This window comes from Rhinolophus sinicus, chromosome 8, assembly GCF_057876585.1.
Source record: "Rhinolophus sinicus isolate RSI-liver-muscle chromosome 8, RSI-T2T, whole genome shotgun sequence".
NCBI lineage: Eukaryota > Metazoa > Chordata > Mammalia > Chiroptera > Rhinolophidae > Rhinolophus > Rhinolophus sinicus.
The window spans coordinates 74,751,440-74,764,125 of record NC_142508.1 but is presented as its reverse complement, the minus strand read 5'-3'; the positions used below and the strand labels follow the sequence as shown (position 1 = coordinate 74,764,125).

The 12,686-nt window shown below is 56.6% G+C and overlaps 2 protein-coding genes across 10 annotated transcripts in view; one reads left to right on the top strand and one right to left on the bottom strand.

Annotated features, from left to right (window-relative positions):
• The window catches only part of LOC141567512 (uncharacterized), a 290,200-nt gene that overhangs the window by 61,246 nt on the left and 216,268 nt on the right, over positions 1-12,686 (top strand). The window contains exons 1-3 of one of the 9 annotated variants that reach the window (XR_016022098.1): positions 2,336-2,713; positions 6,784-6,876; positions 8,425-10,275. The exons of 4 other annotated variants lie outside the window; for them this stretch is intronic. Coding sequence is in view for 1 of the 5 variants with exons in the window: in XM_088800347.1 (XP_088656473.1) it covers positions 6,784-6,876; positions 8,425-8,673 (342 nt within the window). In the remaining 4 variants the exon portion in view is untranslated. Of the gene's footprint in view, positions 1-2,335; positions 2,714-4,900; positions 6,347-6,783; positions 10,276-10,301; positions 10,629-12,686 lie in introns of those variants that run through there. 4 more of the 9 variants (XR_012490181.2, XR_012490179.2, XR_016022097.1 and 1 more) reach the window with 4 other exon arrangements.
• IRX3 (iroquois homeobox 3) lies at positions 1,701-4,721 on the bottom strand. Its single transcript, XM_019732374.3, has 4 exons — positions 4,116-4,721; positions 2,827-3,946; positions 2,578-2,644; positions 1,701-2,113 (listed from the first exon to the last, which is right to left on the bottom strand). The coding sequence occupies exons 1-4, from the start codon at positions 4,380-4,382 to the stop codon at positions 2,059-2,061; spliced, it is 1,509 nt and encodes a 502-aa protein (XP_019587933.3). The 5' UTR covers positions 4,383-4,721; the 3' UTR covers positions 1,701-2,058.

The following is a 12,686-nucleotide window of genomic DNA, read 5'->3' as shown; positions in this document are numbered from 1 at the left end:
AATTATCAGCTCAGAGTTTCCCCGGAAGGGGGGTGTGCATGGGCTGTCCTGAAGTGAAGCTTGTGAGGCACTAACTACATAGCTGAGGAGCTCTCAGGGGTGTTGTCCTCGTGAAGATACTCATGCCAACCAGAGGCCTCTCCATTCCAGGGCCAGAGCTGAACCATAGTCTGTGCCTGTGACCAGGGAAGGAGCCCAAAACCCACGAAAGAAATTAATAAAGCATGGGGAGAGGAGGGAGCCTTGGGGCTGTCTGTGGCCTCCGGGAAGGGCGAGCTCCAGCTTCTGAGACTTTGTTTGCCATGTGTCCTGGGTGTCCCCCGCCTGTTTCATTCAGACTCTGAGCCCCAAGTGCTCATTGATGCAGGTGGAACCACACACACTCTCCTTCCCACTTGCCCCTGGGACACTGCCACACTCTGACTGCCAGCAGCCTCTGGTTGGGGTCCCCATGTGGCATTGGCAGGTGCCCGCATGGATCGGTCCTTGCTGGACTCCTTCCACTCCATCTGAACCTCAAAGGTATGCAATATGACATGCGTTCCGTGGCTTCGGGTGTGCAAGCCCTTCTCAAACCTCCTCTGGGACCCTTGAGATTGTCATGTGCCATATTATGTGGGACAAACACCTGGCATCTGGCTGCCCTATAAATTTACTAACTAAACGTGGGGAGGGAGATACATAAAAGGTGCCCCCAAGGTACCCCAAGGCGTCACTTTTCCAGCATTCCCTACAACTTCAAGTTAAAGTTGGTCAAGGGCTGGCTGACTGAAAGCAAAAAGGGTGGCAGAGGGGTCTCCTAGCCCTGGCCTGGCTGGAGTGGCCCTTTTGTCCTGTAGAGGGAGCTCCAGCCCCAAATTTCCCGCTCCCTCCCCTGGCCCGCTTGGCCCTGTCGGGCCTGGAGCCTCAATCCGGGATCTGTTCCGAGGCCAGAACCCTTACCACCCCACCCCGGCACCGGAATCACCGAATGCTGCACTTACAGGGCACCTTAGGAAAACCCACAGAGGTGCCAAGACGCACAGAGGCCAGCAGGGCCCTCCACTCTCAATTCGGGCTGGGAGCTGGGCTGAGTCACCAGGAGGAAAGGAAATGTATCCCTAGGCTCCCCGCTCCTGCATGTCCCCCTACTCACAGCCACCCCACGTCCTTGCTTCTAGAAGGAGGAGTCTGTGGGTGTCATGTGGTTGGAAGAGGGCTTGAAGCTGAGCTTGCACAACCCCTTATGTAAGACTGAGCAAACCTCAACTGTGCCGATGTAAGAATGGGGGCATGGGGGGGGGGTGAGAACCTCCCGACATCCCCCCACACACACACCCAGGCCCTTCTCTAAGTCTCTAAGTGTCTATTGTCCCCTGAGGACACCCCAACACCTCCGGGTTGCGCCAGTGGGCCTGTAGGTTGGGTCCGGTTTCATATCTCCTTGCAGGGAATCTTGCCGCAGTTGCCCACCTGTCTCCTCTGCCTTTTCTCTTGGTGCCTTAGGCTCTTCTCCAGCCACCTTTTTTCCAGCACCCGCCGAGCGCTGCCACTTCTGACCTCCTTGGCCTCTGCTCTCCTCAGAACACATTGTCCAGACTCGTCTCTCCTTTTCTGATGATGCCGGTGACTCTTCAAACATGGGGACTGGGATAGGATGGAGTTGGGGACAAAACAGAACAAAAACAGCAAACAGATCCGTCTGGGGGCAGACAGGAGGGTTATAGTCAAAGTGGCAACAGCTCATTTATTTAGCCAAAAATAGATACTTTCTTGTACAATTTGGTTCACACATATGTACATTTTTCTGTATATACAAAAAAGTCAGACACGCTTATTCTCACTGAAACTCCACCCCCCAAAATCAACCGCACAAACCAACCTCACAAACTCAGCTAACGTGGGGTACAGAAGCGACTTGGGGAGGACCGAGGGGCACTTGTTTTATTTATTTTTATTTCTTTTTTGTTTAGTTTTCTTTTTTAGGTATTCATACACGGACATGCTTACAAGTCATAACTATACAGAGTGATTTATTTTACAATTATTACAACAATTAAAAAAATTTTTTTTAAAGAACTAGGATGAGGAGAGAGCCGATAAGACCAGCGCGGCATCCAGGTGGTTCTGGGGCCTGGAAGAGAGAGGCAGTGGTAGCAAAGTATGTGAGACTTAGGGGTACCCGTTGCTGCCTAGAAGTGGGAGACCCAACCTGGGGCCGGGATGGAGGGGACAAGGAAGTGTCGCCATGTACAATGATGTCAGCTGTAGATGTTGGTCTTCCGGTTTAAGTGTACTATGGGCGGGAGGCATCAGGACTCCAGGTCGGGAGCTGGAAGGAGGTGGGGATCCAGGGGCCTGCTCCCTCGGCAGGGCGTGGGGTCCCACAGCGCCAGACCCTGGGCAGCACCCAGGGTCCTGGACTGGGACAGGACTGTCGGGCCATCTCTGGGCCCGTGGGGACAAAAGAGGAGTGTGTTTCTTCCCCTTTTTAAAAGCAAGTCCCAGCTGCGATTCGAGGGGCAAAATCCCGAGTTTGCTCGGTTTTCTCCTTCCCGCCTGCCTGTCCCACCGTCCACCCACCTCCGGGTCTCTTACCGCCTGGGCACCGGCTGGAAAGCTGTCTTGAGTAACTTTTTCTCCACTTCCAAGGCACTACAGCGATCTAAGGGAAGCGAGGCAGAAAAAGGAGGGCCTTTAGAGTGCTCCGTTCCGGCACTCAGGGCCGCGGGAGGTAAGCGCCCTGTGGTAAGCGCCCTGCACCCCACGGGTCCTGCCCATCTCCGTCTGCCCCAGCGAGACCCCCAGAGCCCGCCCCTCCCTCCGAATCCTGCACTCCGCAGTCACCTGTTCCGCCCTCCGGCTCCGCGGGCCGAGCGAAGGCAGTGGCGGCTGGGTGGCCCGTGGTTCCAGGAAGGCCCAGCAGGTGTGGAGGGGGCGAGCTGAGCAGGGAGAGCGGGTGCGGGCGTGGGCCAGGCGGCGGGCCTGGGAACGGCCTGTTGGTCCAAGCGGGGAACTTGCCCAGTGGCGCCGAGACTAGTCTGTGGGCCGCGGCGGCGGCAGCGGCGGCAGCGGCGGGGGAGAGCTGCAAGGCTGGCGGTGCGACGGCTGCTCCGGGGGGAGAGCCCCCGGAGCCCGAAGGCGAGCGGCGCGGGTTGTCCGGGCTTGTGGCTGTCTCGGCTAGGGACCAGATCTTGGGCTTCTGCAGGGCAGAGGCGGGAGGTGCTGCCGGAGCGCAGGGGTCCAGGCCCGCGGGGGGAGAGGGCGAAGGCTGCGGAGCCGCGGCCATGGGTGGTGGCGCTGGGGCCAGACTCAGGGCCGGCAGCGGACGCTCCTCCAAGCCCTCGGAGCTGTCGTCCGAGTCGCTATTCTTGGAGTCTGAAATGGGTCCCAGGCCGAGATCGCTGTCCCTGTGAGCCGCCCCAGCCAGGGCCAGCGCAGGCCCCGCAGCCGCGCCATCTAAGTTCTCCAAATCGATCTCCTCGTCCTCCTCGTCGTCCACCAGGCCCTCGGCCCCCGCGTCCTCCTCGCCCGCGAGCTCTTCCTCCTCCAGCTCCAGCTCACGTTTGCCGTCTTCTTCGTCCTCCTCCTCGTCCTCCTCCTCGCGCTCGCTCCCATAAGCGTTGCCCTCCTCGTCAGTGCGGCTGCGGGGCGCCCAGGTCATCTTGTTCTCCTTCTTGAGGCGCCGGCGCGCGTTGGCGAACCAGGTGGACACCTGGGTGAGGGTCATCTTGGTGATGATGGCCAGCATGATCTTCTCGCCCTTGGTGGGGTAGGGGTTCTTGCGGTGCTCGTTGAGCCAGGCTTTCAGCGTGCTGGTGCTCTCCCGGGTGGCGTTCTTGGGACGGGACGGGTCGCCAAACTGATACTGACCATACGGGTAGAAGGCGGGGTGCGGGTGCGGAAACGCGGTGGCCGTGGCCGGATGCTGCGCCCCCGGGCTGTCCTTCAGCTCATACTGAGCGCCCTGTACGCACATGGAGAAGGAAGGGACACACACGCAGAGGGCGCGCGGATGAGCCCTGGCCGTCGCCGCCTCAACCCTCCCGGCCTGGGCCCGCTCGTCTACTCGCGCGCGCTCACCTCCTCCGGCGCCCCAGCTCCAAATCCCCATCCCGGGCTCCCTGGACGCTTACCAGCTGCGGGAAGATGGGCAGCTCAGCAGTATAGGGCAGGAAGGCGCCGTAGCCTTGGGCGGCGGCCGCCGCTGCTGCCGCTGCGGCGTAGGGCGCCCCGTACACAGACGAGAGCACGTTGGACAGGGCCCCCGAGGCAGCCAGCTCCGAAGCTCCGGTTCCCGGGCCGCCCCGGGCCCCAGCGCTGCCGCCGCCGGCGGCGGCCCCTGGGCGCTCGGGTGGATAGAGCGGGCGGATGTACTGGTATCCGAGCTGGGGGAAGGACATGGTGGTCCGTGGGGCACCGACGGAGAGGGGGCCCAGCCCCCGGGGCCACCCTGGTCAGCGCCGCCCGCGGGCTCCGGTGTGCATCGGGGGCTGGGCCGGGCTAGGGCCGGGCTGCCTCCTGCGAGCTGGGCTCCAAGTTCCCCTATTGATCTGCTCCGCGGCGGCGGCGGCGGTGGCGCGGCGGCGAGGAGCCAGGTCAGGTCCGAACAGATTGGCGAAGATTCCCGGGGCTCCAGGCTCTGATTGACATTTCTACAGCCCTCAAGCCCCTCCTCTCAGCGCCGCACTCCCTCCTCTCCGCAGCCCGAGCCGCCTCTGCCGGCGCCTGGCTCTTCACTGCCCTCCTCTCCCCAAGCAGCGTGGTGCCTTGCTTCCTTAGCCCTCCCCTAGTTTTCACCCCCCTCCCGCCTTTCCCTCCCCGCCCCTCCCCTCTCTGCTCTCCTCTTCCCCCCAGGATCCTTCCGTTCCTTTGGGTTCTTTCCCTCTCTAGGTGCTGGAAACTCTCCTCTCTGCTTTCCCTTTCTCACGATTCTTTTTCCTCCCCTTTCTGTTCCCTTCACTCTCCTCTCCCTCTCTCAGTCTCTGTCTCCCCCCTACACACACGCAGCACTGTCCCCACCCTACCCCTGGCCTATGCACTCTGGGCTAAGACAGCCTAAAGTTGTGGACACTTAGGGTGCTGTGCGGGGGTGTGTGTCCGTATCTGTGTCTGTGTGTCCGTCCCGCCCGCCCTCGCCCTTCCCCAAATCTCAGGTCTGACGTTGCGCCCTCTTATTCGACTTTTCCTTGCGTCTCTTTCCCGAGTCGCCAATCGTGGGGCTCCTCAGCAGCGAGGCCGCCCACCCCCGCGGATACCGCGCGCAGGGCGGGGGGCGGGACCTGGACCTACGCTCCCAGTCCCTTCCTGCCCCCTTTGGCCTTTGCGGGGAGGCGGGGGAGAGGCGGCGGACCTGGGTTCGTACCCCGTCAGCTAACCCTCCCCGCTTCCCGCTCCTGTACCTCTGTCCCCACCCAGTGTGGGGCCTGGGTCGGGACCAGACCTAGGTCCAGGGCAGGCACCAGCGCTTTAGTTGCCCCCCCCCCTCAACCCCCTTCAGTTTGCAACTCAGCCGCCTGGCCACTCTCAGCAACGTAGGGAGGGAGCTATAGGCGGGTGTGAGGGGTGAGTCGGTTCAGTAGACTCTTCAAACGCCATCTCACTGCCCAGGCAGCGAGGATGCCCCCACCCAAGTGGGCCAGACCCTGAAATTAGCCACTTTACACGGCCTCAGAGTCCTGATGCGACGCCCTTAGTAGAACAGCATTGCGGCCGGAGGGCTGCACGGTGGACGCCCTGGGGAGACTGGGGAGCTCAGGGGGAATGTGGCGCCTGCTGGCGCCCTAAGTGGTCGTGGGACGGGTTGGAGCCGGGTGGCAGAGGCGCCAGGAACTTTTCCAGTGCGCTTTGAGAAGTTTGTATATAGGAATTTTCAGCCTGTAAAGATCCTTCGTTTCACTACCCCTCCCATGCTCACAGGTCTCAGCGTCAACCTGTTTTCTTTCTGCGAGGATCCTCCCAAGGTCTTGGGTGGGAATGGGAGGCAAGACTTTCAGTTTTATGGTGGGATACTTCCTAAATCAAACCTAAAATCCCGGTATCCGGGCGCCCAACTTCAGGAATTAGGGCGTGCCACCAAGAGCCGGATTGAAATTCCCCGAATTGCTGCTGCTCTGGGCTAACGCTTTAAGTCGCTGCAGCAACCGCCCAAGACACAGGCCTGGCCTGCAGCGGAGCTCTCGGGAACAACACCCGGGAAGGGACGCTGCTCTAGAGTCGCCAGCCCTGGCTTGGCGGCGGAAGCTGTCTGCCGTGTGCTGATTTATAGATGAATCGAATCCGAATTCCAGCAGAGCGAAGGGACCAGAGAGTCTGGGCTCCGTCTGTCTCTGCAGCTCTGGGGAGCCCAGTTAGGGAATGAACTCTGGTGAGCACCCAGTTTCCATCCCACCTCCATTCCCACCTCTTTCCATCGGTTTCACACAGGTCTGTGACTCCAGTAGGTGTGAACAACAAGAAAATTGGGGCGGGGGGAGGGAGACAAGGGAAAGTTTGGGGGCCATCAGGTGGGGGGGGTTTGATTGGGGAAACGGAAGTGTCACCTTCTCAAATTGGGTCAAGTTGTTCCCCCTAGCCTCTCCCCTCACCTGATTCTGCCTGGTGCCGGGAAATGGCCTTGGCTGGAATCTCCCCAGAGGAGGAAATATCAGGGGAAGCTCTGGCTTTGAAATATTTCCCCGAGGCCTGATTTCGTTTCCATTTAAAACTCTCAGCGAAATGGCAAAGGGAATCATGAGCTCACCTTCTCGTGAAAAATATCGGGGTTATAAAATTGACGGTAACATTTCCCGACGTGTTTCCCAGGTGTCAGACTCAAGCCTCGACCGCCCTGAAACTCTAGAGTTTGTACAAAGTGGTGGCACCAGACAAGAGCAGAGCCAAGAGCTAGACGAAGAGGTAGGAAAACTGCGCTTTAAGTGCCCGGATGTAATGCCCGCAATTTAATTCAGCTCTTCCAGGAGTTAAAGAGAAAACAGTGAGCCCCGGAGATGTTTCTTCCGCATTAATCAGCTATCGACCTAGCCGCGTTGGACTGCAGGAGGCGGGAAACAGTCCAGGAAAGGGACAGGGCTGTTCTCTGGGAACCAGCACCACCAGCACCACCAGCCCAGGGGCGCCCATAGCCCAGAGGGTGAACCTCCACAGCCAGATGTGGACCCAAGAATCTTGATTAATTAGATTCCTCCAGGCGCCCCAGGTCCCAAGCCGAAGCAGCCGCTCCACTCGCCCAGTCTCCAGCTTGGAGCAGTGCTGCGCTGGCCCAGGGAGGTCCCTGCCCCACTTTGGGACTCTGCATCCAAGGGCAGCCTAGACCCGACGGAGCACTGGCTCCCCACCTGCACCGGGTCCGTGGAGCTCGGCTCCAGACTGAACTTGTGAATCTGAGAACAGCCGAACCTTTTCCAGGGATTTTAAATCCAATACATGGGGTCAAAGTGACACAGTCACACAGGGAGGAAAGGCAGGTGCACGGGAAGTTGATTTGGGAAAGGCATGCGCACAAAACCATGCGGTGCTGCACGCAAAAGCTTCTCCATCACCTCGCCTTCTTCCCGCATTCCCAGCCCGTGCGCACAGCGCTTGGAGGCTTGCTGTAGACACTCTCTCATTGTGGCCCAGGGTGTGGGGAGTGCGCGAGAGGGTGTCCAGCGCAGACACTTGGTGCACCCAGTATCGCTGGTAAGAAGCGCACCGGGAGCAGTTGCCCTACGTATGCCCAGGGCCGGTGGGGCTGTGCTGCGCACTGCACTGGGAGCTGCGAGTCACCAGGCCCCCTGTCTGCCCCTTCTTCACCCAACCCCACAGTGTGCGCCAGTCCCGGTGGCGGGGGGCACCACTGCAGCTTCACATCTCCCCTGCGGAGGCCCATTTTCTATCCTTCCCTCCCAGGGCCGAAGCCCCTCGGCTGCAGGGCGGCCCTGCGATCCCTCCGCTTCCTGCAGACGCCGCAGCACACGCTCCCCCCCCCCCAACCCCCGCGCTCGGGTTACAGGTTAATGAAATGCTCGTTTTCCTCAGTCATTTGTTTTGTTTTCCTGCAAAGTTCTGATAAGTAGCTAACCAACGAAGCTTGTAATTACAATCTTACAGAAACCGGGCCGATCTGTATATAAATCTCACCATCCAATTACAAGATGTAATAATTTTGCACTCAAGCTGGTAATGAGGTCTAATACTCGTGCATGCGATAATCCCCTCTGGATGCTGGCTTGATCAGATGTTGGCTTTGTAATTAGACGGGCAGAAAATCATTATTTCATGTTCAAATAGAAAATGAGGTTGGTGGGAAGTTAATTTCTCTCCGCTCTGTGAAGCGTAGACAAGAATTTAATGATTTAATTACAGTTGTAAGCCCTTTCCATGAGACTTAAATTGAGCTGAGAATATTTTTTTTCCTTCTCTCTCTCCCTCTCTCTCTTCCGCGTTCTCTCTCTCCGCTATTAGCAGCCGCAGGGACGCCCAAGTGCTTGGCCTGGTGTTCCGCACAGGGTGGGATTTGCGTCTGGCTGGGAATCCGGACCCGGAGTCTCCCAGGAGGTGCCCCGGAACTGGTTGCTGCTGCCCACTGGCCGCCGGGTCCTCAGAGCCTCTCCCTGGGTCCGTAGAAGCGACGGGGAATCTGGGAGAAACTTTGCCAACTTTGCTGTCGGCGAGGGAGAGGCTGTCCGAACGGCTGGGGCAGCGGAGGGCTGAGTCGCGCGGGATGCGTCCCCAGCCAGGCCGGGGCACCAGGGGCGGGCCTGGCCGCCTAAGGAGGGGTGCGAGGCTCACCAGCCGGCCGCCCGGTCGCCTCTCCGCTCCTGCGCCTCCCCACCTGGCCCGGGACCCTGGGTCTCTGAGCAAGCAGCTCACCAAGCGCGGCGCCCAGAATGGCCTGGATCGAAAATCGCCGGCCCTCAGAGCCAGAGATTTTACTTTTCTTGACCTCTCCAGGATCCTTTTCCCAACCGACTGGAGCGGTTTCACGCCCTTCCCCTCCTTTGTTTTTCTCTACTGGTCTGTCTCTCCCACTTTTTATGCACTTGATTCAGGGGCATTCAGTTTTCTTCTCTCCCCTACCCTCTCTCGCTGGTTTCATTTTCTTTCCTCTGGACCACTTTTCAGCTCATTTTTCTCAATTTTGCTCCCTCCCAGTCCCCCCTTCCCCCCTCCCTGACGCTGGGACTGTGTCCCTCGCCGGTATTCTCATTTTTCATTCTTTCTTCTTCTCTTCCATGCTAATCCTCTCCTGTTTCTGTCTTCGATGTCTTGGTCTGTCTCTCAGGTTCTTCTCTGCACGCATTTTTCGCTTCTCTTCCTCTCCGGGATCTGTCCCTTTCCCCTGTGGATTAGCTTTCCTGGGACGCCCCCCTCCTCATCCATCTCGGCAGGTGAACATGCCGCCTTGTCGGACGCGAGGCCAGAGCTGGGCGATGCGGCTCGGCCAGCCTAGCAGTTTCTTCATGCATATTGAGGAGATGGTAATGAGCGTGTTTGCATTGTTGCATGGAAATGCTGCGTTTCTTGCCGCAGTTCAGCGTGGGTGAGGGTGGCAGGGTGGCGCGGGCCCAGGAGAGCCCGCAGTGGGCACCCAGCCTAGTGTCCGCAGCTGGCCTTCCCTGGGTTCCCAGGTGCTCGGCTGGGGAAGGAAGTGACCTGGCTCAGCTCCGGGTCGGGCCTCCGCCTCCTTGGTCTTCTCCACAAGGGCCAGTGGGACTCTAGTCATTAAAGCCTCCTTACGGGAACCCCTGCCTCATTCACCTCTGTGCCTTCGCGCTGGCAGCCTATGGGTTTCTGAGCCCCCTCCTCTGTTTCCAAGCCTGTGATGGTGTGATGTGTGCCACCAGGAAATTAATGCCTGACAACGTCATCTAATGGCTATAAATTGTTTGTGATTCCGAGTAGCAGGTGTCACAGGATCCAAGAGCCGCATTGTGTACCCTGCTCCCCTCACTCCTAGGTAATCTTGGAGGGCACATCGGCATCTCTTCGCCAGGGAAGGTGGCATGCAGGCCCCTCGGCTCTGGGCTCCGGCTCCAGCCTGAGCTCAGCCGGACAGAGCTGACCTGCAGGACGCAGTCATTGGAGAGGAGCATGTCTCTCCCTGAGAAGATGCGAACTCAGGAGACAGCAAGCACCCAGGTGCACCTCTCAAAGAGGTGAAGCTTTATGAAGTCAGGAGCATGGAGGGCCAAACTCTGACGTGAGCTCAGAGCAAACCAACGGGCTTCTTATTGGGAAATAGGAGGGCATGGAACCCTGGCTCTGGACACAGTGTGTATGGGGGGGGGGACCTCTGGGTGTTATTAGACATTTGCTGTACCCCTTGTATTCCCTTCCAGCTGCAGACTAGGAACATTGAGAGTTCCTGCTTCAAACACAGACATTTCAAGATCTGGCCTGGTCTGGAATTGAGTAGTCGAGGTTCCCAAACTTCAAGCCCTCCGTTATCACCTCCGCTGTTATCAGCTTAACAGTCATTGTCCTTTAAACTGATTCATTTTAAATACTCAAATGCATGCTTTTCAAATGAAACCTTGATACTATTGCTGTAAATTGAAAAGTAGCTATTACTCACCATAAAAGGAAATTGTAAAAGATAAAAACAACTGAAACCAAGCAATGTTAATACATGTTAAGCCTTGTTGCTTGCTTGGGAATGACTTCTAGAGGTGTGTGTGTGTGTGTGTGTGTGTGTAGATCAGCAGTGTTGGAAGTGTTAAACACTGAATTTTTCAATTTTGAGAGAATTGAAAAGGAAATATTTCTCACTATTCAATAATATCAATTAATTATCTGTCTCGACACCACCTAAAGTCATGTTGAGAACGCTAAAAGCCATACTGGTTTATGGTTTACTAATGTCATGCTCTGTTGAAGAGTATGTTAAAAATTAAGATAAAAAATAAGATGTTGCATTATTGTTATTTACCAAATAATTGTGTTAAGCATTTTCAAACAGCATCACATTTAATTCTCACCATAGGCCTATAAGGGAGAGACCATCCAGGGTGGCCAGGTCTGGTTGTACAGGATGCTCACTGAATAAGGACATCCAGCTGAGGTGCTAAGAGGGTCTGAAGTCCAGTCCTTCTGTGCTCATCAAGCTGTGTGCCTTGGCCTCGGACTACACTGGAGGAAAAGTACCTTTCTCCAATTTGTACAAAGTTGGGGTATGACCTAGCCCTTATCTTAGAGATGGGGAAACTGAGGTTTAGAGAGCTTGCCAGAGCCCAGACTGGAACCCCATCTGATATTCTAAACTATGATCCCTCTGGGAGGAAGATCAGGGCCTCTGGGGGATTTGGGAAGGTGTGGCTGGGAGTTTGGGAAGGGGATCCAGGAAGACTGGTCCCTGGTTTGACTGAAGGAAAAGGACAACCAGGCTGCTAGGCTTTCTCTTCCCCTTAACCCTCACACTTCATGCAAATATTTGGAGAGGCCTGGGCAAGACTGTAACTGAGGTCTAGGATCTGTTATCCCTGCCAGGAGCCAGGCTGGGGGAGGGGCGAAGGGGACCTGGTTTGCTTTGGCCTCACGTTGGGTGCTTGGACCTGTTTCTTGCCTTTTGGGGTTCCGTCTACCTGCATGAGTTTGTAGACCAGTGTTGTGCTTTCTTCCCATTCACACTCTTTGGAAATTTCAGATTCTTAAAAACAAACTGATGAATTGCATTGCACAAGAGATTGCAAATCAGGGGTTAGCTTTGGCTACAGGCATTTTGTGTGTGGGGGGGGTGTAGGGTCCAAAATACTAAGTTGATTGGGGATCGTGGTAATGGCAAGACGTGCCTTCAGTGAGTGTTGTTGGAGCCCTGACTAGGTTCCCATACAGATGGCTGATATGATGGGCGTGTCACCAGGGCAGAGAGCCTCATGCTTAGAAGCACCTTGCACTTGGTTTGATGCTCTGTGGTTGCCATCTTGAAATTCTTACATAACTTTTGAACAAGGGGCCTTTTTGCACGGAGCCCTGATGCTTATGTAACTGATCTTGCCCAGAGTTCCGTTCCTCAGGAGGCTTGCAGGCCTGTGAGGCTGCTGCTCGACCCACCATCATTACATCACAGAGCTATACACATTCTGGGGGAGCATTGGGCCTTTGCACATGCTCCCCGGCATCTTGGTCAGGTGGACACATCCAAGAAGGTCTGCTTAAAGCTGCAAAGGAAACCACAGCAGAGACCATGCCTGCCCTGCACCACCATGGAAACCCAGAGAGGAGAACCAGCCGGGAAAGCAGGTCCCATGATGCATCTGTTAAGGGACTACTGCTTGGCTTCATTTTCTGCAAGAGGAATAAGGTCTTGAATTCTGAAATATTTTTGAAACCTTTGGAAAATCCCACTTTAATCACCGATGACAGTTTGACATTTTTCCAGCTGCTTAGAAGCAGTAGACAAGTCAAGTTGCTCAGCAGGGCACAGGCTGGCATGCTGGGATAGGTGTGGGTTCTAACCTCTCTCCCCCTCCCTGGCTCCTCGTGGCTTTGAGGAAAAAGGAAGAAATAAAAAAGCGCAACCCAGGCTCTTGCAGTGTTTGTGCCAGGCTGTGCCATCTGCATTCGGGGGTTTACTCCTGAAAGTGAAATCTTAATTGGAAGCTAATCCTTTCCTCTTCCCAGATCTATAGACTTACCTCCTCACCAGCATATGACTCTAGTTGCTTTGGTGTCTTTCCCTCATTAAGTCTACCTCTTGGTCTGGGGTACTGTTTTCTTGGCTCCTC

What these genes read in the sequence shown, in the direction of transcription:
- IRX3 (XM_019732374.3), bottom strand. Translation starts at nt 4,382, where the DNA reads ATGTCCTTCCCCCAGCTCGGATACCAGTACATCCGCCCGCTCTATCCA. An exon ending in TGCCCATCTTCCCGCAGCTG is followed by an intron (nt 3,947 to 4,115) that starts GTAAGCGTCCAG and finishes ATGTGCGTACAG; the next exon opens with GGCGCTCAGTATGAGCTGAA. An exon ending in GGAGCCGGAGGGCGGAACAG is followed by an intron (nt 2,645 to 2,826) that starts GTGACTGCGGAG and finishes CGCTTCCCTTAG; the next exon opens with ATCGCTGTAGTGCCTTGGAA.